The 27864-nt window shown below is 42.5% G+C and overlaps 1 protein-coding gene across 5 annotated transcripts; it reads right to left on the bottom strand.

Annotated features, from left to right (window-relative positions):
• On the bottom strand, positions 1-27537 carry SFXN1 (sideroflexin 1). Of its 5 annotated transcripts, none has more exons than XM_028717880.2 (12): positions 27267-27536; positions 24068-24167; positions 21698-21874; positions 19928-20098; positions 18964-19062; positions 15977-16052; positions 14590-14675; positions 13707-13834; positions 13212-13261; positions 7619-7668; positions 6253-6300; positions 1-4270 (listed from the first exon to the last, which is right to left on the bottom strand). In XM_028717880.2, exons 3-12 carry the CDS (start codon positions 21859-21861, stop codon positions 4174-4176), a joined length of 969 nt encoding a protein of 322 aa, XP_028573713.1. In that variant the 5' UTR covers positions 21862-21874; positions 24068-24167; positions 27267-27536; the 3' UTR covers positions 1-4173. The 5 variants fall into 5 exon arrangements, 4 of the variants coding, with proteins under 4 accessions (XP_028573713.1, XP_028573711.1, XP_028573706.1 ...); XM_028717878.2 differs by having other exon boundaries at positions 27205-27278; XM_028717873.2 differs by lacking the exon at positions 24068-24167 and having other exon boundaries at positions 27205-27533.
• Between the last annotated feature and the right edge of the window lie 327 nt (positions 27538-27864).

Raw genomic sequence — 27864 nt, 5'->3', positions numbered from 1 at the left:
TGCCAGTCACTGCTTTTAATATTTCATCCAGCATACTTTTAAAATAGTACAATAAATTCCATCAACACTGGCAAGACATTGTGTTAATACTAACATCAAAAATGTTCTTCAGTCACAATGTAATCCAGAATCATTTTCCAAATGTAGAAATATAATTTGGCAGTTTTCCTAGGCATACGACTTTATTGCACTTTATTGGAATTATTTTTTTAAAAATCTATTTTTACAAGATCAGTGTACATTGGCTGATCTTAATACTATTTTGTTCTGCTTAATACCACCAAGAAACATGCCACAGTTATTAAACCTGTTTAATTAAAAAAAAAAATTACACTGCATAATATGTTTGTGTAAATATGCATGTACTTCCATGGGGCAAAAGAATCCTCCTTTGTCCTGGTTAAATCTATCAATAAAACTATTTGGGTTGTATCCAACTAAATCATTATGTGCACAGAATGACTTCTGTTGGCACAACAGAACTCCCCTCCTCCTCCCCCAGGTGTCTCCTAAATCTGGAGATTTAGGGTGTGCATGTGAGAAAACAGGGAGGGAAGATTCTGTTGCACTCACAGTGTGTGTTCCTCACATGCAGTGATTTATCTGGATACAACTCTGTGCTGCAGAATGTTATTCCATGTACACCACTCATGAATACCTAGTTTCCCCCAAAACATGGAGGCTACACAAAACGGATCAAAAAACTAAAGAGAAGAGCTACTGGAAAGTTTCAGATTTTTGTTTTAAAATTCAAGCACTTTAAAAAGGGGGCCAAAATTGTTCTTTTCTATGATCTCTGTGGCTGAGAAACACCATATCTTGCAATTCATTCAAGAACGATGTTTAACTGAAGTGCATATTTCATTTCTTCTCCCACAGAATTATTGCCATTATTTTTTTCAGAATTCACCAGGAAAACCAGGTCAGTGCAACCTAAGTCAAAGTCCGATGCCTCTTTACTGGAAGGCAAATCCCTAGTTAACTCAGTGGGACTTACTTCTAAGTAGAAGTGATACAACCAGGCTGCTAGATCATTTTAAAAAGATTGCATCTAGAGTAGCACAATTTCACAAGTCAGAGTTGCAACTAGCCTGTACTATCCTTTGATTGCACAGCAAAATTGCCCCTAACTGCTTTGAAATGCAAATGCAGTTCCCTGTGGCCACCAGGTCACAGGAGCAGTCTGTCACATCACTCCTGTTTAAAGGTAAATGATTTGTTACACTATCATTTTCCAAACTAGTGCTGATGTGTGTCAACAATGGGGAAAGTGCAAGGTCTAAGAAAGGAGCACAAGGTATTTGGCAATACAGAACGCAATAGAGGCAAAAAGGTTGTTTAAAAACAATACCTAAATCACACTTTCCCCAGTGTTTCCAATCTCTCTGCATTCAGGTGCTCATTTCCACATGAAATAGCTGTGCTGAAGGAATTTCCCAATATAATTTCAAAAAATTGGGAGCATGGGTGAGTAACCTGTGGCTCTGCATGTGTTGGCGATATCCAACTCCCAGCAGCCCCAGCCAGCAGCACCAATGGTCAAGGATGATGGTAACTGTAGTCCAGCAACATCTGGCAAACCAAGCATTAGCCACCCTTGTTCTAGAGCAGTAGTTCCCCAACTTGGTCTCCAGCTGCTTTTGGACCACAATTCCCATCATCCCTGACTACTGGTCTTGCTAGCTAGGGATGATGGGAGTTGTAGCCCCAAACCGGCTGGAGACCCAAGCTGGGGAAACACTGGTATAGAGTACACAGTCAGCTTAGTTCATCTGGGGCTTCAGCCAGGCTTGTTGACCTTCTCAGTATTGTCCCATATGAGCTGAGAGTGAAATTTACAATATACCAGATGCTTTCATTCTTGCTGTAGGGAAGACTGGTAGTGCTTGCTAAGCTGCCTTTCAGGAAAGCTTGTCTCCTGTTATTGATCCTTTCACTGAGAAAGTCATGATAAGCTTCTAAGCAACCCCAGGTCTTCCCGGAAAACAGCTTGAAAACCACAGACTTTACTCTGCAAATCCCACTGTTGGTGGGTCTTTCAAAGCAAAACGTTCAGATCAAGCATTAGATCTCCTCCTCCTTTCAGTTCAAAGATGAACATCACCTGCAGCTAAACAAGACTCGGCTGTATGGCATGTTTCAATTCTATGTTGTGTCTAACACATCTAGACAATAGTTATCATATAAAGTTACTACCACATTGGTAGGACAACACTCACTTGATTGTGTATTATTTTGAACATGGACAAAGGCCAGGGTCTATGCTGGCTAACAATTTTGCTGAGTACAGAGGTAGATCTATTGATACCAGTACAAAGGGGTCTTCACTGTGACATTAAAATTGGTTTACCATACATGAAAAGATAAGCAGTAGCAATGAAGTAGGTATGTCAGGCATACTGAAATTACAGTGAAATGTTGATGATTGGTGAACAGAGTATTAGAACCTGGGTTCAAATCTTAACTCAGACATAGTCTTGCCAGGTGGCTTTTGGGGGGCGGGCAGAAAGGTTTGGTCTGCCCTGGTTTCCAGAAATAATAGCAGCCTACCCCTCACAGGATCACACTATAAATAAGGATTGCAAAACATAATCAATAAGCAGTGGATTAAAAGTGCCATAAAACAATGTCTGTGCTTCTTAAAACAGTTGACCAACAACCACCAATATTATAAAGTGACACAACTCATTTGGGGTGGAAAATAGGGCACTCTTGCCATTGTTTTTAGCAGCATAGTGTTTTCATGTGACTGGACTTAAAATATTGTATCAAGAATGTGATTGTCAGATATGAAAAAATAAGGCTAGGAAATAGAGAACTAATACACCCCCAGCTCTGGGGGAAACATGTCAGTTAAGGCAAATGAAACTCATGAATGTAATGCAGAAACCCAGTTTCTTGATTTCCCCAAGAATTTCCCCCAATTCTTGATTTCCCCAAGAATTTGGCAACTGCCACTAATTAAGCAGCACAAATTAAGTTTGGCAGCCATTAGGATCCTGCCCGACGCTGCAGTATGCCAGGCACCATGACTAACAGTGAATTCACACGTTGAACAGGGTGGTTTTATCTGCACCCAGAGAGTTAGCATAGTATACTAACTTTATATGCACACGTTTTAACATGTGACACATTTAAAATGCAACCCCTAATGAGAGGACTGCACCATGTACCCTGCGCAACACTTGGATAGGCTCCAATGCAATTTGGAGGAATTTGGTGAGTTTGCCCCATCTGTGGGAACTTTGCACACTATAAGAGGCTATGTTTTCTGTGATTACCAGTTTCCTTTCACTGTATTAGTTAGGTGATTTCAGAAGTGATGGGGGAAGATAGCTTTCCTTTGCTCTACATCATTCAAGTTCCCCCACCCATCACACTTCTCCCACCCATCCCCAAATACATGTTACATAACTTTGATAAGGCAACTTATGAACCCAGTATTAAAATGCAAACCACACATTCACACTCTGGGCCTTTGAGGAAAGGAATCTGATGGAGAATTACCACCTGAACTGTAGGTATAAATATAATAGCAAAGATGAACTTGCTCTTTGCTTTCCTGTAAGGTAGGGTTGCCATATTTCAAGAGGTAAAAATTCAGACACAAAAAGTTGTTGAGCTTTTTAAGGGTTGAAGCCAGAGCCTGGGTCGTCCACACCGGAGCCTGAACAAGAGCACATTTTTAAAAAACAAACAAACAAACAAATAATCCAGGACATTTTCTTTAAAATGTAAAATCCCCCCAGATGGGCATGGAGGACCCCCCCCAAAAGAGGACATGTCCTGGAATTCCAAGACGTATGGCAACCCTACTGCAGGGCAAAATTGAGAAAGGCAGCAAATCTAAAATAGCATTCTGTGATCTCCTTCTGTCTGCAACATTTTCCAAAGGAATCTTATCTTTAGCTTCTTGAGAGTAGTTAATGGGAACTGTTTTAAATATTGGCAGCAGAAAAACAAAGTGGACATGGAAGTAATGGCATCGACAGCAATTTGAGGCCATAATTAGGAAAATTATATTGCAATGCTTAAATAACCTCAGTGCTAAAAAAAAAAAAAAGTGTAAAATTGAAATAATACACTAGGACCGAGTTGTCTTCAACAAGGCTTTCTCACAATTTAAAATAAGTTCACCTAATTGTCATTGAGGGATATTTTGCCTTCTACAAATTATAACCCTTTGTTAAAATACACACGCTCCAATTCAGGGTTGCTCTTTTGGATCTTGGCTTGTAATTCTGGCTCCAGACGAGTTACAGACATGGAACTGAGCAAAAGAAAAATAGAAGAGACGTCACATACAACCCATGATCAAATTTCATACATGCAAGTGGTGAAGCTTTATGATGATGATTTTTTTAAAAAAATTGTATCAAATATGGTTTTGTACTAAGGGTACTTCATTATCAATTCTCAAAGTGTTTTCTTGCACTTCAAATAGTCACTGTTCAACATTATGAGCCACAGAAGAAGATTTTCAAGTTTTTGCTTAGCTGTTTTGCTTGGCTAAAGTTAACTGTTGAGGTATGTTAATGTGTCAGCCAGGAAAATGCACTTTCCATGAACCATTAAGCTTTCACTTATAAATTACCAGTAAACTTGGCCTAACAGTTCGTGTATCACCAACAGGTCTTTAAAACTGATTGCTAACATTTTAATTGCATTCACTCTTAATAATAAAAAACAGTTTAGCATGTGTGAAAACAAAGGCATGCAGTTAAAATCAAAAACTGTGTCACAGAACTCTTTAACATGTCAACACCAGAGAATACCCACCTAAGCGTGATAAATTCTGATCCCTTTCAAGCTAAGCCTGGAACTGCTTTGGCTATATGCAACTCATAGGCCTTTTCGAAGCCAAGAGGGAAAATTATGTTATCAAACTGCTTTGAGTTAAATCAGCATTCATGTGCCAGAAGAGAAGCAGCAGGGGGATTTCTGGTTCCACGAAAGAACCTTGATCAATCCATGAAATGAAGTTTATATTTATTGATCCCAGGAAATGGGAGTCAAACTTTGTTTATGTAGCTTCCTTTAGAGCTCAATGCAGAAGCAAACATATCCCTTATACAAGGTGGCACAAAGGACCACAGTGTTGCAACAGGGGAACACCAAAGCTGTTCATCTTCAACAGGAGGACGTTCCAGGTGCCTCTGTTAAGGTTTCCCCCCATGAGCCTATACTGGCTTGCAGGATAAAGCACTTCAGTGTGAAGAAGCTCTTAGTGAATCTATGGCATCCTTCCCCACAGCAGCCCATTAGTAATCTGGCTGAATGACTGTAGAGCTAACCCCTGTGGGTAGCTATAGAAAACAACCAAGAAAATGCCTGTGGTGATGAGAAAGAAGGCAGGAAGATTGCTGCGCTTCCTCTGGGTGGTGAAGAGGGAGTGATGATTATATAAGCAACACCACCAACCACTAGGTGGTGGTGTTCCCTGCACGTAGTCCTTAGTTAAGGTTTTATGTATTGTCTGTTGTTGCATTGTCTTGGATCTGTTTCTCTAAAGAACAGACCTGTGTTGGAGGTCTGTGCTGTTGATTTAACTGGCAGTATTTTATTCTAAGCCTGTACGGCAGTAATCAGGGGTGAGTTTGAGACCACCAATCTACATAGGACCAAGGTAACCCTCCGCTGAAAGTCCCACTCCTAAGTAAAAGGAGTTGAAGAGGCATCAGACTGGTTTCTCATTGGTTGGGAAACAGCAGCATCATCTTCCCCACATAGTCATGAATGAGAAAGTGTTTCAAGACAGAATCAGGGCTCCCCCCCCCCCCCAGCCGGAACTCAGTTCCAGGTGGGCGCCATTGTCATTATAAGAGAACAAGGGGGGTGTTCATGGTGAGTTCTGGCACTGCTTTTTCTAGAAAAATAGCACTGTTAGTAACTACAAGTGAATGGGGTGAAGGCGAGGAAAATGAACGTGAGAAAGATCTAATCTTCTTATGCCAGGCAGGATTAGAACAGAAATGCTACCTAACCTGCTTCCTCAGAGCTAGGCAAGAGCAGACTTTGGGCTGGGAACCTATCCTAAGAATAAGGTCATTTTGAAAATTTCTTACTTCCTTAAATTTCTTACTTACTTAAAAAGAAGAAGGGGGGGTTATGTTCTGACTTCTGGAATGTCTCTCTCTAAATGATGATGACTCTTTGTTTTCTAAAATTTTTGCAATGTGCTCAGCATAATCTTACCTCTCACCGTAGCCCAAAGTACTGGTATTTTTTTTATATATAAAAAACACACATTACCTTTTTTGTGGAAATAATGCACAGCACAGAGGTGTTGCGAACACCAAACTGGAAAAGACAAACATTAAGTTAGGTTATTTGGGGTAACTGTCCTCAAAGTACGAACTGGCCTCTTTCAAATGTGCAGCACCTTAAAATCCTAACTCTGGGCGTCAATATTAAAAGCACAGATATTGCAGAAAAAGATTTCATGGGCTAAAGTCCACTTCCTCAGATGCATGGAACTCCCCCTTGTTTCTTTCCTTTGTTCCTGCATCACTTTATTTATGTGCTACATTCAATTTATTTACTATTCAACAGAGCTGATAGTAATGAACACGGTTCTGATATGGGAGGCTTGAAAAGGAACCACAGGGAGACTTGTGAAGGGTTCTGTGAGTCTCCTCTCTACCCAGTTTGAGTTCCAAAACTTGGAGGTTTAAATGGGGAGCAGGAGAAGGCTCACAAAGCCTTTTCCAAGTCCTACCATATTGGGGACTTTAAAGGAAAGGCAGGAGACAGCCCTATGCTCTCATTTGAGCCCCTGGAGAAGACGATGTCTTAAACCTTATTGAAGTAGCTTGTGTGTGCAAGCTGTTTCCATGGGTGCTTTTGCACAGGCCAGTAATCCCCACACAGCTGATGAAAGCCTGTCCTCCTGCCTATCAGCTGACGACCCCTTGGTGGGCCAGGATTGGCTTGTGGACTAGAAGTTCCCCGACTCCGTACTATGACATGCCTCCCCCCCCCCCCGGGCTTATATGGCCCCCTGTTCCTCCCCTTTGGTTTGCTCTGTATCTTCCCCAACCAAGACGAAGTCAGCCTATTCCAAAGGCTCAATGTCTGCTTTTGTTTGCATTGCTCCCCCAGTAGCTGCTTTGGGAAAAGGTTATCGTAGCACTTTCTCCAAGTTATTTGCCTTAGTCTTAAAGAGAGGCTTTGACGGCCTCATTGTGCCAAAGTCAAAACTACACATTATGCTTAATGTGTAGCATGCAGGTATTGTCTCTGCTGAACCAGATCAAAGGCCCATCTAGTCCAGCATTTGGTCCTCAAAGACACCAATCAGATGCCTCTGTGAAGCCACTAGCTTTTCTTTAATTGATTACAGTTGGACCCGGTGGGTTGTTTTTGGATGGGCTCATAGGTGGGGAGGGGAAGGACAATCCTATTCTTTCCACATGTTGTGATCTCAATAGCAATTGCCCCTCCCACCATTGCTGAAATTAAAGAAAACACAAGATACACAGCCACACTGCACACATGAAGCACAATGTGCAATTCCCCACCTAGGGTTCAAAATCCGCATCTTTCACAGAAGGAAACATTGTTATGATAACCACAACCATATCACCATGAATTCATTTTTATTTATTTTTTTACTCACCAGAAGCCAACTAAACCCACTTGAATGGGGGCACTCATCCATGGAAACCTCTGTGTTTTAAAAGAAATGTTACATGATGAAATGAGATATTTCCTCTCACCACATATGTACTATTCACATTCTTGGGTCCAAACCTTTTCAAAACACATGGACTCTGAAAATTTATGCAAAATGGAGAAGGCGTGCTTGAACACACACCTAACTACTATGGGTTCTGCAAACATTCCCAGCCTTAGAGTGAGGTGTTATAGCCTCCAAGGTCAATAGCCACCCGCACACCCCGACTCTGCTGACTTGTCCGTGTGTTCTTAGCAGCAGGACAGATTTCTAAAAGTAGGACAGTATTATAATATCAGACACACAGAGTGTTTAAGGGATGAAAACAGTCCTTTCCTCCAATTAGATGAATTACTCTTGTAAAAATCCACTGAAAGCACTGCCATTGCTATAGGGAAAAAGGCTTGGGTCTTCAGGTTTTGAAAATGTTCATTGCTGTTATCCATTAAAACCCTGGGATGCATTGTAGTAACCCTGGGATGCGTTTTAGTAAAAATACACACATCAGGAAGTACTGAGGAATCACTCAGACAATGTGAGCAATGTTAGGAGTTTCTACAACATGTGATCCCATATTGCATTTGTTAAATAATGCAAAAGGATTAATTCCAATATGTGTTTTAAAGTTGCACCGAATTTCTTTTTTAAAGAATTGCAAGTGCCACTTAAAGAGAAATTGGAGCAGGGGTTTCATTCTGGGATATTTCTCTATAAGCAAGAGTAATACAATCCTACCCCTACCCTCACTTTGAAAAAAAAAAAAACTTATAAAAACTGATAGACAAGCCTCCCCTTTTCCCATTATCAACTGTTGTTCCTGTGTAAGTAAAGAACAGCTATTCTTTGGGAATTACGGTATTATAACATCTAAAAACCCCCAATGCATTGTTTCACAGCATACAAATCCTATGCACAGTTTATTGTCACATCATCAAGCAAAACTAGTCTTGCAACAATTAATCATTTAAGGGATATTATAAAGATGCTGTGTTAAGACTTCTACCAGAAAGTAAATGCTAACGAAACCAAAATAACAGCAAGCCTCTTCTATATTAGATTTGCTTTTATTACTAAAAACAATCATTCCCTTTCATATATCGTATCATAAACAGGATGAAGATTAAAAGTAAAATAGTTAATTGGTTAGAATTACAATGGATGTGTGCAATTATGATTTTCAAGTAAAAAGCATTCCATAAACTGCTATTATATTAAGGATCAGAATGAAGTGTTAAATAGTTGGAAATAAGCAGCAAATGTGGAACTATAAACTTTGTGCTTTAGATATGAGGTAAAGAGGCAGGGAAAATATTCTGTGCATATTTACTCAGAAGTAAGACCCACTATGTTCACTGGGGCTTACTCCTAGGGAACTAATGTAGATGAACAAGCCTTTAGGAGGATTGGAGTGACTATATTGAACTGCTCATCAGTTCCCAGATTAGACATATACAAGGATCTTTAACAATGCCTAAATGTATCACACCCACAGATGTGGACAACTAAGGTTACTGGGGCTTTCTCTGCGCTGCAGGAATCCAAAGCCACAAAGTAGCTGCCTGTGAATCAGGTAGTCAAGGAACAAATGGCAGCTTTAAACTTCAAGGATGGTGCGGCATGTAATGATGCAGCACTTACACCTCTCTGGAAACTGAGCAGATGGCAGAACTCCAGCCAGCCAAAGGACTCCTATTTACTTCTTATTGCGCCACAGTTTATGATCAACCAGACACCAACAGATGCCACCCAATGGAATCATAACAAAAGGGCAGAGGATAGAACTCTGCACTGGAGATGTTCTAACACCGAATGCAAGATGACATTGTATTTCTCAAAGCTGTTGTTCGGAAATATTTCGTTTTTTGTACGATGAACAGTTTTGTGTAGGGGTGCCTCTTGAACACAAGGGCATTCTAAAGTTTGTTTTAAGTTTGTTGTTACACAGAATCATGAGAAACAATAGCAGGCAGTCTCCTTTTCTAAGCATTTGCATTGGGGCTCATAGCACCATTCAAGTCAGCTACCGTTTTCAGATAGAGCAGGCACACAAAAACATTCCTATATGTGGGAAGAAGAGGAGCCACTGATGCGCAACAGACACATGGATGTTTAAATGTATTTCTCAGATGCATGGGGCCGGCTTATACTAGCCGGAAACCTTTTCTCAAATTTGGTGAGCTTGTAGCACTTAGCTTCCCACAACTGTGAGAAGTGGAGCATCTGCATGGGTGCTGTAAATGGGGCCAAAATTACTCTGTCTTAAGACTCAGGTCTAACCAGGAACATTGGCACCTGTCTTTTAGCAAGTTGGATCACATTGCCTATGCTGATTGGTAGTTACTTTCATGGACTCCAGACAGTAGTCTCTTTCAGTGCCAGTTTGCTGGAGATTGAATCTGGGACATTCTTCATGAAAACAGACACTTCTGCAGCTGAACTATGCCCCCACCTCCTATTACTACCTTTAATGAGATAAAGTCAGCATGAAATGGCTTTTCTGCTTGTTCCTTCCTCTGTTCCCCAGCTGAGGACAAAAGCAAGTGCTGCCAGGCTGCTGCTCAAATTAAAATCACATATTTTTCTCAAACTCCCAGTGATTAAAATGCCTGGCATGTTTGGAGCTGCTGTCATTTCTTTCTACTATGCTGCAGCCAACTCCTCATACTCCATATTCACCACTGCTCTCAGGTGAACTGTCTGCTTTTATTTGGGGAGTCACATTTGGAAAGTTTCAGCCATTTCCATGACTCAGCAAGATTCACTGCAGTTATATTTAAGGCATTATGTAGTGAAGAACAGCTAGAAGGACAGCCACCTGGAGCTAGAAACATATAACACCAGTCTTGAAAGACCTACATTGGCTCCCAGTACGTTTCCGAGCACAATTCAAAGGGTTGGTGCTGACCTTTAAAGCCCTAAATGGCCTCGGCGCAGTATACCTGAAGGAGCGTCTCCATCCCCATCATCCAACCCGGACACTTAGGTTCAGCTCCAAGGGCCTTTTGGCAGTTCCCTCACTGCGAGAAGTGAGGTTGCAGGGAACCAGGCAGAGGGCCTTCTTGGTAGTGGCACCTGCCCTGTGGAACGCCCTCCCATCAGATGTCAAGGAAATAAACAACTATCTGACTTTTAGAAGACATCTGAAGGCAGCCCTGTTTAGGGAAGCTTTTAATGTTTGAAGTTTTACTGTGTTTTTAATATTCTGTGGGGAGCCGGCCAGAATGGATGGGGAGACCTGGTCAGATAAGCGGGGTATAAGTAATAAATTACTATTATTATTATTAGAAAGGAAGGCAATGCTTCTGTGGCAGGATTCAAAGAAATGAAGACCTTCACACAATCCCTCTTTTCCTTCTCTTTGTCTGAACCTTTAAAGAAAAGATTTTTTTTCTTAGGCTGAGTGAACAAGAGCTATTATCTGGAATGGTGGGGAAATGCTAAAGCCTGTATGCATTAATAAAGCAGGTTGTAGATGGTGTCAGAGTAGTATAAGAAATGAACTTTAAGCTGACATGCCGAAGCTGCTTGTTTTATTTAAAAAAGAAGTGCAGTTCATTGCTCAGTGGATCCAGGGCTGATCAATAGCAAGTCTTATAATTAACTAGCTGTAGAGCAATGATTCACCTGAGCTCACAGTCCAGGAGGCAGAGAGGGGGCGGGGAGGAGCAGGAAAACATAAAGGGAGTCATGATGGTGTCAAAGAACACTGAACAGTCACTGAAGGGCTCTTTCAGATGTGCTGATCTGAAAAAATTACAACATCTTCATGTTGAGTAAACTACATACACGCCAATGGAGACTTTGCTTGACATATGGCATTCTCTTTTCATTAGCCATTGCAAGAAATATAACTGAACTAACAGAAATGCTCATCACGTAACTTGTCACAGTCAAATGCAAACAATGTTAACTCCAAAATGTGTAATATGCTTAAACAAACATCCCTGCTTCTTCTAACGTATTCAAGTCCCCCACTGGAATTCTACAGAGAATATTTCTTATTTGCTGATGGATGGGGATAAATACACTTACACATTATGTTTCCATCAAAAAAATAAATAAATCCTTCCAGTAGCACTTTAGAGACCAACTAAGTTTGTTACTGGTATGAGCTTTCATGTGCATGCACACTTCTTCAGATCCAAGGAATTTTTGTATTTTGTTTCGACTACGGCAGACCAACACGGCTACCTACCTGTAACTAGAATTATGTTTCCATGTTTGCTTTAGCAGCCCAGAGGATTAGACAACATTTCATTGTGCAACACAGCGCCCAGTGTGCTGGGGGCTACGTGTGCTAGAATGTACCTTAATACATTTGTGAAGTCCAGTGGATTTTAGCAAATAAATATAAGTGACTGACTGACTCTTCGAACATGATGCATTGAATTCCACATAACCTATTTCAGCTAACACTTCATATCAATCTAGGAGACTTGGATTAAACTCTTTCTAAGTCACTAGGTAACCTCAGGCAAGTAGCTATCTGTCAGTGGGGAGAATGATGGCCTATATAGCATAACTGATATTTAATGAACTATGTCCCTAGAAAATTATTCTCACTTCAATGTTGCAAGAAGAAAATTATGGGAGGGATTCACTCTTGAACCCTGTCAGCAGAAGCCCTGTGCTTGCCCTAGGTGAGATTAATATCTTGCAATGACACTGAATTCCCTGACATACAGAATGTTACATGAAAAGAGCTGCTTCTTGTGGAATTGCATAGGTCGGCAACAATGTGTGGTGCTGGTAATATTCTTGATGTTTAGTCCATCAGCAAGAGCATAAGAAGCATGGAGGCCACTTTAACAATCACTCCCTGTTGCCACTTCAAGCCACTTATATGCACAAAAATCCAAGAAGAGCCCTGGTGGATCAGGCCCATCTAGGCCAGCATCCTGTTCTCACAGTGGCCAACCAGATGCCTGTGGAAAGCCTGCAAGTTGGACATGAGCGCAGGAGCATCTGCCCATCTTTGATTCCCAGCAAGTGGTATTCAGAGGCATACTGTATTTCAGGCAGGTGACTCCAGGCCACCACAAACCTCTCAAATAAGCAAATTTGCAGCAGGATGGAAAAAGTCATCTGACTATGTAGGGAGCTGCCACGCAGTACTCGATTTATGCATGACAGCCGTTGCCATACGGATCAATTTTAACTTAAAGCAGCTTCCATGTGACAGCATACTTCATGTACATCAGCTTCGAATTAGGTCCTTGCAGGAGATGTCATGCATCTGAAAATAACCCTGACTTTTAGCATAAACGCTTTAATCAACATATATCTCCTTGTTACAATTTATGAAAGCAATGGTGTGGATCTAATTTGCACAATGGAATGAAGAGCTTTCACATCCCCCCCCCCCGCCCTGTTTTATTCACAAACAAAAATGTTCCCTAGAGCAGGACAGGGAATAACAGCGGATTTTCTCTTTTTCTTTTTATTGCTCTGTGAACGGCTATTTCATTAAAACTGATCTCTTAATTGTATTGGCTGTAAGAAGGAAATTAATATATCTTCAGGAGCTTAGGCTTACCTTTAAAAATGCCTTCTTTTCCAAAGAATTCATTATAAACGGGGGAATGGCTACAAAAACAAAGAAAGAAATGCTTAAACCGTAGCAAACAATGTATACAGAGCAGTTTCTAATAACAGGTATGCCTCAATGAGTTTACTGGTAGTGTATGGCTTTCCTGAGGCCCTCTATTAATATGCATAAATAAATTAGCAATGTATGGAGATGAAAAAGGGTTATAAAGAGATGATGGAGAATGTGCACATGAAGTTTCACAAGAGATATAACTAATTAAAAAAAGATTTTAATAATATTTGATGGTCAGCTAGAGCAATGGCTACAATATCAACAGTGCATTGCAGATACATTGTAAAAATAAATAAAACTTCGCCATGTTTCTCTACAGTATCTTTTATGTGTGAGCCATTAGCTGTTCAAATCTAATGTACTGAAGCCAAAGTTCTTAGAAGAGCATGATTTCAATCACTACTTATGCTTAGCTGAAGGTGAACTAACCCATGCCAGGAGCAGCCATAAGGATCCGTGAGATAACCACCTGCACAATGGCCTGTTGGGCAGCTTTGGACGATTCACCCAATCGGTTTCCATTTTCGTCTGTAATGGGAATACCATACTTTAGTTCCCTGTTGGGTTTTAAAAAAAGAAAAGAAAAAAGCTGAACAATTGCGAAAGCTTACTCTTTAAGGACACTATATGCTCAAATTGTTTATGTTCCTCAAGTTACGTTCCAGAACATTTGTTAATCATTTGTAAACTTCAACAACAGCCCTGCTTTAGTTTTTTATTACATTCATAAGAGCTGGTTTGCACATGATGCTCAAGCAATGCTATGGCTTTGTGCAAATGCTAGAGATTGGATTGTGGCCACTGTGCTCCAGTCCTCCTGCTGCTGCACCACTGAAAGCTAAGCCATGGGTTGGTTTAGCACAGGGTGGGGAATCTTTGCTGGCTGGTGGGCCAGATCTCTATCTCCCCCACCCCTGCCTGGCCAAAGTGTTGAAGGCACACTCTGATCCACCCATCAGCTGTTGTGTGGGTAGGAACTTACCTTCCTGGATTCAAGGAACAACTTGGAAGTTTTAAGCTCTCGATTGCTCCTTTGAAGTCTTTTCCCTTACCTGCTCCACACCTGCTGTCATGACATCAGGTGTGGGGTGGGTAGGTGTGGCTTCCTGAAAGTGGCTTCCTCTGCAGGAGTCACATCCAATTTCAGTCAAAGCTGGAGAAGAATTCAGGACCATTTAAAGCTTGTGCCAGCTTTGAAATGGGCTTTAATGAGCCTCTGAATTTCTTTTCAGAGTCTGGCTTAGAACAAATTTTGCAGCATCCCTCCTAAGCCAAGAGGTGCTCTGTGGCACATGCTAGATTTTTATCTTACCTTTGCCTCATTAATGGGATATTTATGCAGTTAGCAGCAGCTACAGCAGCAAAAGGAACAAAACGTCCTATAAGAGGTGAGACATGCTGTGAAAAAAGAAGTAAGAGTCACCTGAAGATGGACAAACCTCACCAATCCTCAGCCACTCTAAAATATCATCTTAAGTCTTGTGGGGTGCTACTATTTTGTGAAAAGCTGATCTTAAGAATCTATACCAACACATCAGAGAATATATGTGCCTGAAGCTAGAATCTTTTGAGAACACTGGTATAGATTGTACCTTTTAAAAAATGAGAGTGGTTTCTCAACTGTATTACAGTGACATAAAAATATTTTAGAATAGAAATATTGGGTTATAATCACTCCCAGAAATCAGGTTAATTTTTTGATGAAATGCCATTTAGGGAAGCTATATGATCATTATTTTTTTTTTAAAAACCCCCTCTATCTTTCTCTTTGAAAAATGGTTGCAGTCATTCTGAGAAAGCTTTTTGAAGTGTAGCTATCTTAGAGAGTATGTCAGCAAACACAGCAGGGTGTCTCATGGTTTCCTGAAGATTTATTGCAGCAGAAGCTTTCCCAGGCAAGATCCTACTTCATCAGATGCACAACATGGAGAGTGAAGATATGCACATGTTAAATGTTTTGGGGTTGGAGATAAAAATGACCTTTAAACACCTCTTTAAAATGTATACCAAAGCTTTATTTTTGTTTTGTTCTGCACATCGCTCAGTTTTTATTTGTGATATACAATCCCATTTTGCTTTTATCTAGCTTTTAGAAAAATGTAATATTATTATATTTGTATTAGTTAATGTTGTTTCATTGTTTCTATGTAAACTGCTTAGATTTTTATTATACAAGCAGTATAAACTATTTATAAAGAAATCTAAAGTGGATTTCATGCAAGAATCAGAAACAGCACCTTATCTGAGTATCAGTTGCAAGAGACCTCGCCCTAGAAACAGACTATATTTTCAGTGAGGTGGTAAATCCAAGCCTGAGCTCACATAACTGAATACTCTTCCATATAAAAATATTGTTGTACAAAGCAAGCTAGAAGTTCCAGAAAATGCTAGGGAAAATGCTAGGCTAGAACACTTCTCCCTGACATCTAATTTCTGTGTGCTGACATATTCAAAGATATAAAAATGAATCAGTACCGAACTGAAGCAAACAGGATTCAATCACAAGAGACTGATAAACCCACAGATGAAAAGATTAAGTGGGCTCCTGAATGTGCAAGGTCATGTCACAATAAATTCATTGGCTTTAAGGTGCCACAAAAACCCTTGTTACTCCTCGTGCACATGGAAATCATTAACTATAGGTTTCCACAACAATCAAAACTCTTTCTCAAAGCAAAAAGGAGGAAATGATTAAATACCTTTGTTAGCGCATTAAGTCCTAGAGCAGTTGCAACAGCACCTGTGGTGGCAGAAACATAGGCTGTTCCCAGCTGGCTAAAACAAAAATAAGAAAATTTGTGTGTGCACAATAGACATATATGTTACATTGCACATGTTCCAATTATGTAAGCACAACTGGCATGGTACTGTAATATGTTTTCCTGGATGAAATACAAAACTGCACCAGAATATAATGTCAGGGGTTACAAACTTTCCCCTTTCCCTCTTATGATGCTAAGTGGCTGACTCCTAAGTGATCTATATGTTCTATATCCACACTTGGGAGGCTGTATGCCTCAGAATGCCAGTCACATGTGAGGTGTGCTATTGCCCTCAGGTTCCAGCTTCTAGCTTCCCATAGGCATCTGGTTAGCCACTCTGATGGCAGGATGCTGGCCTCTGACCCCATCCAGCAGGACTTCTATGTTCTTTGGTACCGAACTGACAGTTGGGTGGTGTACACCTGTACTCTGATGAAGTGGAAACATCGTGCTTAGACTGAGAGCTGAGATCTTATAGCTGAGTGGTAGAGCATGTGGTTTTTGTATGCAATACATCCTAATCTCAGTCCTTGGTATATTCCGTTTAAAAGATCTCACTCGGAGACCCACTGTCAGTCATGCCATATGATAGTAGGTTAGACAGGCTAATGGGCTAACAATATAAAGCTGCCTCATACGTTTGACAGTTCACTATGTTTAGAAGCATGATAGAATATCTAGTGGGTTGAGGCTTCAGATATACTTGTAGACTCTTCCTCTGCAGAATGAGCCATGGCTTTCTTTTTGCAGCTATTTCCTCTGCCAACTCTACTATATGGTGAACTATGCCAGTCCATTTATCAGAGAGCAGGAGGATCTCGGTGCATGGACAGACTGTCCTTTTTCATGAAGGAGAAAAGATACAAAGGGTCCTCAAGGCACTAATTTTGGAGCTGGACCCTTAACAAAAGTCTAACAGCGTTCATCATCTCGGTCCCCAAACAAGGTCCCCCACCCCAATTAGGTCTAATGCCATCATAAGCTGCCAAGGAGACTGAGTAACCTTGAGCCATCTTCACCAGAGGCAGATAGATCACCTCAGAATATCTTGGGAAGTAATTCGCTTCATTTCTTACATTTATATCCAGCTCAGCACCACATACACAAGGCTCTCAAGTGCTCTCCCATCCAGGCAGTGACCAGACCCAGAGGTGCTTAGCTTCAAAAAAGTTGCTTTGCTGTGTGCCTTTACACTCTGATACCGGTCAGAAACTGGTTATACCAAAAGTAACTGGAAGGATAAAGAGCAGCGGTGGGGAAGCTCAGGGCCCCCGGATATCGCTGGACTCCCACCAGCTCTAGCCAGCATGGCCAAGGATCAGAGACAAAGGAAACCACAGTCTAACAACATGTAGAGGGCTTCAGGTTCCTCAGCTCTGATGCAAAGACTTCCGAGCATGTAATTATGGTATATCTGTCTGTCTGTCAGTCAGTCTCTCTCTCTCTCACACACACAACCTCTGAGTGTGCAGGCTTAGGATGTCAAGCGACACTGAGTGGCTGTACTGACCACCTGTCTCCTACCGGCAGTTCTGCTCCTACATTCAAGAACATCACCTTTGCTCTGCTCTTGTCACATCTGGGCAACATCTTTTGGTCTTCTACCTCAATGTTTCCCAGATGTGCTCGGCCAGATGAATAATTCTCAAGACATTTAAAAGACAGAACCAGAAAACTTCATGGACTATAGAAGTGAAGCACACATGCCTGTTTGAAATGCTCTGATCCCATACCAGCTGCAATCCATAGTAGATGTCTAGAATGCATTAGTAGCCTAATTTAGTCATTCAAATTATGCAGATATGACCTTGGGTGATTATCTACATGCAAATAACTTGTTTTTAGTACCAGACAGAAGTAACTAGGCAGTCATGCATCTAGTAATATCTCACATATATTACTGAGGCGGTGTACGTGAAGTGCTTGGAATGCTCGCTATATGCATGTTACATATTAATGTTATTAAATTAGCATCACTTCGATTTCCCCATTATAGTTTACCTTGTGCTTACATGTCGTCACGTCAAGCCAGTCTATGAAAAACCACATTGCAAATTTAATAATAATCCAAACTAAGCAATCTGGGATCCATTATTATTACAGCTGCTGGAAGCCATTCAGAAGAAGCAGGGGACCTCTCTTGCCTTGGGCATGAATTCCTCAGAGCAGGGCAGAATACAGGGCTGTTTCAAATATGCAGGGCCTGGCTGCGGCTCAAAAACTAAACCTTACTGCCGGCTCCACAACCAATTACCACCCTCATCCCAAGTTTTAGGGAAGATGATTTAGGGCAGGGACAACTAGCCCCCATGGTTTGGGGGGCTAACCATTTTTTTCTGATTGGGCAAGGCCCCATCAATTTGATGGCTGCTATTAAAAGTGGGGGGAAGCACTAACATAGACCCAGTGCTGGGATGGGCAGAGCCCATCACTGTGAGGGAGATGCAAGCAGTCTCCTCCCCAGTCATCAGACTGATTGTTTTAGGAGCGCAGAGAGGGAGATGACCACACCCCCTCTGGTGATCACAGATAAGGCGCGTAGGGGAGAGTGTGTGCTTTCAAACATGTTGGTCTGTGTGTGTGCATGTGAGAATGTGGACTGGCGCACACACTGCTGGCACGTGGCCAAGGGTGAATGAGGCTTCTTTTCGGGGGGGGGGGGGCAAAACAAGTTAGCCCCTTTAGTGACTGGTCACTCCATCTGTCTTGTGAACTATTTTGGCTTTCATCAAAGATAACACTGCCTACATATCACATTACGCTAATTAGAGCATAATTTTAACTCACAGAGATTACGTGTGCAAAATATTAAAGCATTTTCTCAGGCTGTTCACACCATAGCACTGAATTTAGGTCTAAACTAGAGCAGATATTGTAATTCAAGGTTTTTGAATTTTCTGCCTGGTGTGGCTTAAATACCTTACCTGACAGTAATGGGAGCATCTCCACTCCTGTTGGTGTAATTTACGATGGCATTGAACGACTGGTTAATCCACTGCCAGAAGACCACTGCTGGAGTAGTTCTTAAAAACAAAAAGTACCATCAATTTTTTCTAAAGTGATGAGATTAAGACAATCAAATGCTGTTGGGCTGATTATTCTTCATCACACTTCCCCCAAAGATTTCTGTAAAGGATCAGCCAAATCAGTCTTTTGAACAGTTTCTTCGCAAAATGATAGCTTTCCTACATGAAATGTAGAAATGCACGGGTCTTCTTGAGGAATCTGTTCCAGTTCTGAAATAAGTTAAGATTCTATTAGATGTAGCTGTTCAGTTGCAATAATGTAAAACTTGAAGTGCTTTTCCCAGGTACAGAGCTACGTTACTTGACAAACATTTCCAGCTCAGATTTAGAGAGTCACATAGATTATTAAAATGTAAATTTAGTATCAGGTGGTTTTTATCCTGTAAGACTTGACAAAAAAGCCAGTTACTATAATTCAAGTCAGAAAGTAGAGATTCAGAGCCGCCCAGAGTGGCTGTGGACACTCAGCCAGATGGGTGGGGTATAAATAAATTATTATTATTATCATCATCATCATTGTTAAAGAAAAAATTGACACTTCATCTTCCCATCAGTATCTCGCATACTGAAGTTCAAGAGTTCTCAGATTGAATTTTCTCCACTTTGTTTTCTTTTGAAGGTAAATAAATAACCAAACCAATATGTGAAAAATATAAGGGAGCAGAGGAAACAAAAAATGTTCATTTTAACTGTTTTTTGAAACATTCAAAGTATACAACATCATTCACTTGGGCTGCAGCAGCACTAAAACCCTTTAGAGTACACAAAGTTGTTACAACCAGTGTCAACAGGACTATGGCCTTCAAAATGGATTTCTCAATTGCATATTTATTTCACTCATGTACTATCATGCATTACTTACCTATAAAAGGTCATCATGCAGCCAGTAATGGTCATGTTCATGGGCACCTGAGCAGACATGCGGCCAATTAAAACCATCTTTTCCCCAGTATCTGGATGGAAGGCTGAATCGTAGATATATTTTGCCCTCCATAGTTCATCTTCTGTTAATCCAGGGCATGGAATTCCTTGTCTTGGGGCAGATGGAAATATATGTGAATATGTAATTATAAATATGACGTTAAGATAGGTCCAAAACTTAAGTAATTATTCACATGAAAGATTGGCACATATCTTCTCTGCACACACAACTGTGCAGCAGCTTAGCATAAGAACCTCTGTGTCCCTTTCCATCATCGTAACTTCTCTTTCTCATGTCAGCATAGTCACAGGAGTACTGCAGGTAGGTCAATGTAAGCAGCTGGCTCACATTGAATTTTGTTCATGCAATTGTGCATCAAAGGGCAAGGCCTAAGGAGAAAATAGTCACTGCTTGTTTGCAAAATTGACTTCTGGCATTCTACTCCAAAATATTTTATCAGTCCCTTACATTCCACCCCATCTTCCCTTCTTCCTCACTACTGACAACAAAGTTTAATTCCTCATTCCTAAATGTTCATTGCAGAAGGCATTTTCCTCTCAAGCAACCATGTTTAGGAGCACCCCACATATTGTAGCTCTTGGCACACTGCCTGGATAGCTCAGCTGGTTAGAGTGTGGTGCTAATAATGCCAAGGTTGCAGGTTTGATCCCCGTATGAGACAGCTGCATATTCCTGCATTGCAGGGGGTTGGACTTTCAGTGGTCCTCAACCTGTGGGTCCCCAGATGTTGTTGGACTACAACTACCATCATCCCTGAGCTCTGGCCTTGCTAGCTAGGGGTGATGGGAGTTGTAGTTCAACATCTGGGGACCCACAGGTTGAGAAAGGCTGGGACTCACTAGATGATCCTCAGGGTCCCTTCCAATTCTATCATTCTTTGATTCTATGATCTGACCACACTGTAAAAACCAAACTAACACCTGGAACATGGTGCATACCAGCTCTGATCAGCAGTTACAATTCATGACACTGGATGCCTCTGGACTGGTGTTTTATGGCGTTCTGCCTCATATTCTTGACACAGTAATAGGGTATTGCTCTCTGGAGGGGTTTATAGCACAACAGAGGCAAGGCAGAAATAAACCAGAATATTTTTTTGTACAGAAAGTTATGGGATTTCAGCAGGAAGTGACAGGATATGACCTGATTGAAAACAAAGCACTGTCACCACCCCAACGTGTTTTCAGGCACAAACAGGATTGAAAGTGAGATTGCATATGACAGCCTCAATAGCATGAGCACAAATGAATGCACAATAAAAGGGATGTCTGGAAGGGCTGGTCATAATGCATAAATACACACCCACATCCACACACACATGTATCACAGAGGCTGCTTCTTACACTATGCTTATATTTCCCCCCTCTAACATCAGCACAGAACACCCTTTTGATTAAAACTTCTGTACACCATGTTTGCAAGAGGGTGTCTTAAGGAGGAATGGGTATTTGCTGGCTCCACAACTGTGGGATTCTCTTCCCATTTAAGACTTCCTGAGATTCAAGCTGGAGACTCTTCTTGACCAGACACTACAAGAGTTGCTTTTTTTGAAGAGAGTGGGGCCTGGGTACCATTTTCTACTGCAAGTGGCTATTTTATTTTACTCTTTTTACATTATGCCTTGAGTATTCTCAACTACCTTGAGCCCTTGAGATTAAATTAGGGTGCTTTTAAAAAATAAACATTTACCTGTAATCATGCACAATTTTTCTTGCTTTTTCTAGTTGCTCATTGGACAACAAAATATTCCTAGGATCAGTGACGGTGAAGAAATGGCTCGCTCGTCCAATAAACGTACTTTGATCCCAGCGAGGCTCTTTGATATTGATGTTGAATGGTATATCGGCTGACATTTTTTCAAGAACACTAAATAAGAAATGGAGACAGAAGCAGTTTTCAGTTTCACAGTTCTTGGCTTCCTGAGTTTATCTGGATCCCTTTAGATTTCTGGTTCTCTGCCACAGATCTCTGAACTCTTGTTGAAAATCAGAGATAGAGAAAACTCAGCCCAGTGATGCAGTCAGATGCTGAAATAGCACTTGTGCTTCATCTCCAATAAGAGGATATTTGACCAGAATTTTCAATAGAAAACCCTGCTTGCAACATGCATGAGATCATGCTAAAAGTAGGTCAAGATGTCCCACAAAGCTTTCGTTGAATGCCCTTGTCTGTTTTGTAAGCTTCCCATCATATTTAATTTTCTATTCATAACAGCAGAAAAGTTTATTGCAGCTCACTTGAGGATGAAACAGTGTGTGTATCTGCTTACAAAATTATTTGAGATACGCATTAAGGACTGTATTGGATTTTACTTTCCCCATGTCATCTTAAACATGCAGTTAGCAGAAGGCAGCAAAATAACTATGGGCATGTTGTCCATAGGGTCAGAAACTAATCCGACACACAGATCTCACAGACTTCTCATTATTTCTCACCCATGCCTTAAAGATGCAGGTAACCTCTGAAGCAGCATACTACACAATTTCTGTGCATGTGTGTATACATGTGCACATGGATATGAAAAATGAAAGCAGGTGCCATTTATTATTCTAACACCTGCAACAACAATATGCTGAGCTGACATTCTGTCATCGGGGGGCTGCCTCAAAAATGCCAGTGGGTACTAGAGATGGTCCAATGCCTACCAGTCGACCCAATACTAAAAAACCAAGGTGTTTATCTTGAGGGTTACAAATTTGCTAGCATCAATGCAAAATTGTTGATGGTTTTATTCATGAAAGACACAAAAGCTTGTCCTGCCTACTCCCACGTCAGCATTATCAGTCAAGCTTGGATTCTCATAGACAAGCCAAACCACAAACATGCTTTTTAATTGTCTCCTGGTTCTAGGGGACATTTCCTTAGAACTGGAAAGGCCTGCTGAAGTTTCTAATCTGAAACCTTATCATAGGACAGGATCTCCACTGGCCAATATTCACTCAGTTAAAAAAACCCAAAAAACTCCAAGAAAAAAAATCCAATTACCCTAGACAGTTTAATTGCATTGCTGAACTTGGCTCCGACTTATCTTTCTTATTGTTTTAAAACCACAACTGCTTATGCCATAATTGACAGACAGTGTGAGCTACCATTTCCCATCTTTGAATCACTGGAGCTGGTCAATGTACTGCCCAAGGTAGGGATCCAAAGAGATGATTTGAATGCCTAGGAATCTTCCTCATGTGCAAAGGATTGCATTTTTTTGCTGATAGCAGAAACCACTCATGCTCCACTGAATGCTGCTCTAGAGTATGCAATCAGGCAAGTTTAGATTCTGGATGTAAATAACTAGCTCTCTTTAGACAGTAATGTGTATTACTTCACATATTTCTAATTGTGGTGAGACAGCCCAGTTATATTTGGGAACCCTCCTGATTATTCATAAGCAGACTTGGTGCACATGTGGAAGCAGCTTTGCAGTTCTCTGGATTCCAGCTGCAATCTCCAAGATTGAAAGAGAACCTCAGAATTAACTATACCTGTGTATTGCATTTGGAAAAGGTAGGGCATATAGGATTTCAATGGCTGTTCCAGAACCTCAAAGTCTTTGGGAAACAGTACAGTGTAAGCATTTTGTTGTAGCCAGGGTTAAACTGGCTTGTTAAACTTTAGCTGGCGAATAGCCTGAATGTTTGAAAGGTTACAGGGTCTTACCAACACAAAATGTAGGAGAACAGTAACACAAGTGTAAAATCTAATCTAGTTTCAAAATGAAATGCAAGTCTTGAACAAAGTTCAGCCAAATGCTTTTAGTATGAAAGAGTACATATAACAGCAAAAAAGGAGACTTTAGACCTTGTTTAAAGGTCAACAATGTACCTGCAATGAACTCCAGTAGCAATCAAAAATTAGTTCTCTTTTAAAAACAAAAACTTTCTATTGAATAATATGGTTGCAAGACGCAGCTGGTACATGGAAATGCATTATTTTCTGCAGCAATATACTGCATGATTAGAGCTGAAAACATTTACGTACATCCTTCTAGTTTAAACTACATTTTTCAGACTGGAGTGTTATAATCAGATTAGTGTGTTTTGGGTATATATGTTTATTGCTTGCCTGGAATGAGTTTTGCTTATGAAATGTCCATTCAGCTTCTGAAGGGCACAACAGCTGACACTGACTCGAGAAGACCAAATAATCCACAAAACCCAGTTACCTGGTGATAACAAACAATAGCACTGATGTAGTTAATTGCATTTTTCAAAATGCTTCATGTACTTTATAGAAGGGGTGGAGAACCTGTGGCCGCCAAGAAGTTCCTGGACTCTAACTTCCAACAGTCTCAGCCAGCATGCCCAATGGTCAGGGATGATGGAAGTGGCAGTCAAATGACATCTGAAGGACCACAGCCCCCACCCCCCCATCCATGTCTTATAAGATTGTAAGGATTACCTACACAATGCAACAAAAAACAACAAGGAAAGCAGCAGTTATCAGTTACCAGCCTCTGAAGCCACAGCAAATGATGTGATTCTCTAGCCGTTTGACTTAGCCCCTGCAGGTGCAGGACATTGTCTTTTGAGACAGATTCATACCAACAATTTTTTTTACTAATATAGTGGTGGGCATTTAGTAGTTTGCATAAAGCAATCTAACAAATTCACTGCAGGAGCAGGATTCCAAGAAGCAATGGGCACACTCTGCTTAGTTCAATTCAAAATGAGCTCAGTTATTTAAGAGCTTTCTTGAAGGATTCTTAGAAGAAGAAAGCTTATCTCTTTTCTGAGAGTTCTCTTGTGGCTTGCAGCCAAGAAGTCTTGCTCATTCATTTTTTGGGTGCAAGGATACATTAATCACAGCCAAGACTTAGCTGTAAAGTCCCCCACCTCATATAACTGATAAGAACGCTTCCCTAGCCCCATCCACAGTTTAACTACAGTCACATGGACAAAAGTAAAAGAACATTTTACTGCTGAGGGCCATATTGCCTTAGGATTAATCTGTCAGGGGCTGTATGTGGTCAGAGAGTCATGGAGGGCTGCACTTTGCCCCCTGGGGGTCCCCACCCCTGAACAAGTTGCTGTAAAAAGCTATTCCAAGTATGCCAACCAAAGAGCAAATTACTAAGAGTTAATAACCACCTTGAGAAGGGACGTGGGTGGCGCTGTGGGTAAAAGCCTCAGCGCCTAGGGCTTGCCGATCGAAAGGTCGGCGGTTCGAATCCCCGCGGCGGGGTGCGCTCCCGTTGTTCGGTCCCAGCGCCTGCCAACCTAGCAGTTCGAAAGCACTCCCGGGTGCAAGTAGATAAATAGGGACCGCTTACCAGCGGGAAGGTAAACGGCGTTTCCGTGTGCGGCTCTGGCTCGCCAGATGCAGCTTTGTCACGCTGGCCACGTGACCTGGAAGTGTCTCCGGACAGTGCTGGCCCCCGGCCTCTTGAGTGAGATGGGCGCACAACCCTAGAGTCTGTCAAGACTGGCCCGTACGGGCAGGGGTACCTTTTTAATAACCACCTTGAAGGTATCAGTGCAACGCACTACAGCCACGCGGAACAAGCAAGTCTAAAATTAAAGTGATGAAATTCAACACAAACACTCATACCCTTTCTGCCAACTACTTTTCTGGCCATCTTGTCACGGCAGGAGGGTTCAGGTACACTGGCAAGGTTACGCAGAATAGCTCAAGAACAACAAGCATCATGCAATGGGACAGGTAGCAAATCCACCAAGGTTCCTGCCTCCTCTGAGCAATTTTAGTTTTCCCCTCCCCTGCTTCTAATGAAAATCAACTCATGGCATTTCTAAAGAAGGTGCCATTCAGAACTTTGAGGCTACGGGTGTCAGACTTCATTTGCTTCCCTTGACAAAACTGTGCCCTGCCTGCAGCTCCAGTCTGAGAAAACCGGCAGCCCAGCTGATGGCTGGGAAGGAGGAGTGGTGCAACACATCCATCAATCTAGGAAGGCAAAGCAATGTTACTTTCACTTAAAATCAGCTTGCACTGGCATTTATCTGCACCAGCCGCTTTGTCTGCAATATACACTTCCCCACAGTGCGCTAGGAGGAGCCTACGAAGCAAAGGAAGACCGAAGTCAGGAAGAGGGTCTGCAACATCAATATTACAAGATGCAATTTATTGGAGGGTGGGAGAAGTCCCCACGTAACCTAGCAACAAAAACTACAGCTCGCGTATAATTCCCACTGCCGAGGCAGCCTGCACAGCAGCAAAGCAGCCATCTTTGGTGTGTAACTTAGCGGGAGATTTCATCATTCCGCGCTGAAGTCACCTCCAGATGTTCGCGGTTCACAGCAGTCCCTGCCAGCGCAGCAACTTCACACGAAAACCTGTTCTCCGCAGTGACACATTTCTCTTAGCCGAGCCCGGACAGCCTCCTCGACGGCTTTACCCTTTCTTTTCCTAATGCAACTGCAGCAAACGAGGTTCCTGGGGAGAATGGCCGCGTCTTTTCCCTTCCTAACAACGTGGCCGTGGGAGATTATTAATTGTAAAAGCGCGCACACCTTAACCCCGTCTACCTCATTCTCAAAGTATTTATGAGGTCCATTTAACGCAAATTCAGGCAGCTGGAAGAAGGGAGAAAGCGATCAGTACCCAAACGAACGTCCCTTTCTCTTATTTCTTCTTCTTTTTTTTTAAAAAAACAAAACCTAAACCAATATTTTTAGATCCATCTACTGGGAACCCACACATAACCGAAAGGGACATTTTGGGTTAGTCGCTGAGCTCACTGAATAGATGCACACGGTATGCAGGACGACAGGAAAAGTGGATTAACTAAACGGGCATTGCGATGCCACATTGCATCAAGGGTGCCAACTTGAATAAAATATTGGGGGGCCCAGGCAAGCCCCGCCCCGCATCATCGATCACAAGACCCGGCGCACGCGTACCGTTTGAGTGGAAATGCCCATCAACCGGGGGGGGGGCACTCAAATATTTTATTGGGAGGCCGAAGGGACCTTGGCTCCTATGTATTGTATTTTGGGGGAGAGGCTACTATCGTAGGCAAATGCACCCTGGGGGAAGAGGATGCCTCTAGCGCGCTCGAGAGACGGGCACCGGGGAGAAAGGGAGGCGTAGCTCTCGGTCATCTGCAGAGACGCAGTAGCTGCGGGGCGCCAAGCCGGCCTCCCTCCCTGCACCCGCTCCGGGGAATGGAGAGCGAGGAGGGTCACCCCCCCCCCCACTTTGGGGCTGCTGGCTGGGTGAAGCGCCGTCGAAGGAGCGCCTACCTCCCGAGCGGCCAGGGATGGGGAGAGAGAGGTGCTTCTGGTTGCTGCCCAGGGTTACTCACGGCGCCCGCTGCGCGCCCCGCTCCACGGCTGCCTCCCGCACGTCCGCGCCGGCTCCAGTCCGATAGGCGCGCCAAAGCCCGCCGGAAGAAATTCAGGAGGCAGCGAGCGAGCGGCGGCGGCGGCTGCAGAGCGGGCCAAGCCGGGGTGGGAGGGGCGAGCAGCGTCCGGACCGCCCCCTCGGGAGGGAAGGGAAAGGAAGAGGAGGGCGCGCCAGGGGAGGAGGAGAAGGGCGGCGAGGCGGCGCCGTGGCGGAGGGCTGCCTTCGCTCGCTCCAGGCACCCGGGCCGCGAGGGAGAGCCGAAAGGTGACGCGTTGCCCGCCTCTGCGGTGCTCCGCATGTGGGGAGGAGGGGCGGAGTGGAGCCCGCAAGCCCCACCCCCCGACCGGGATTTTAGCTGAATCAGCCCCCCCGCCGCGCCCGGCTTCTTAGAAAAACACGTGAGGGCAGCACTCTGCCCGGTGTTTGGAGTGGGGTAGGGGATCGCCAGGCTTCTCCATGGCAGCTTGGGCCTCAACGTGCCCCGCCCGCTTTCTCTTTCCTATTTAACGCGGACTTACCCTTCCAGCAGTAAATCATGGGATTGTGGAGTTGGAAGG

The sequence above is a fragment of the Podarcis muralis genome, chromosome 2 (genome assembly GCF_964188315.1).
Source record: "Podarcis muralis chromosome 2, rPodMur119.hap1.1, whole genome shotgun sequence".
Taxonomy (NCBI): Eukaryota; Metazoa; Chordata; class Lepidosauria; order Squamata; family Lacertidae; genus Podarcis; species Podarcis muralis.
The sequence above is the reverse complement of the archived record's forward strand: the minus strand, read 5'-3'. Positions and strand labels throughout refer to the sequence as shown.

Excerpts from the sequence above, each read along its gene's own strand:
- SFXN1 (XM_028717880.2), bottom strand. The coding sequence starts at position 21,861 with ATGTCAGCCGATATACCATTCAACATCAATATCAAAGAGCCTCGCTGG. Across the intron at positions 19,063-19,927 it reads TGCATGATGACCTTTTATAG|AACTACTCCAGCAGTGGTCT; the intron begins GTAAGTAATGCA and ends TTTGTTTTTAAG. Across the intron at positions 4,271-6,252 it reads GCATTATTTCCACAAAAAAG|TTCCATGTCTGTAACTCGTC; the intron begins GTAATGTGTGTT and ends TCTTTTGCTCAG.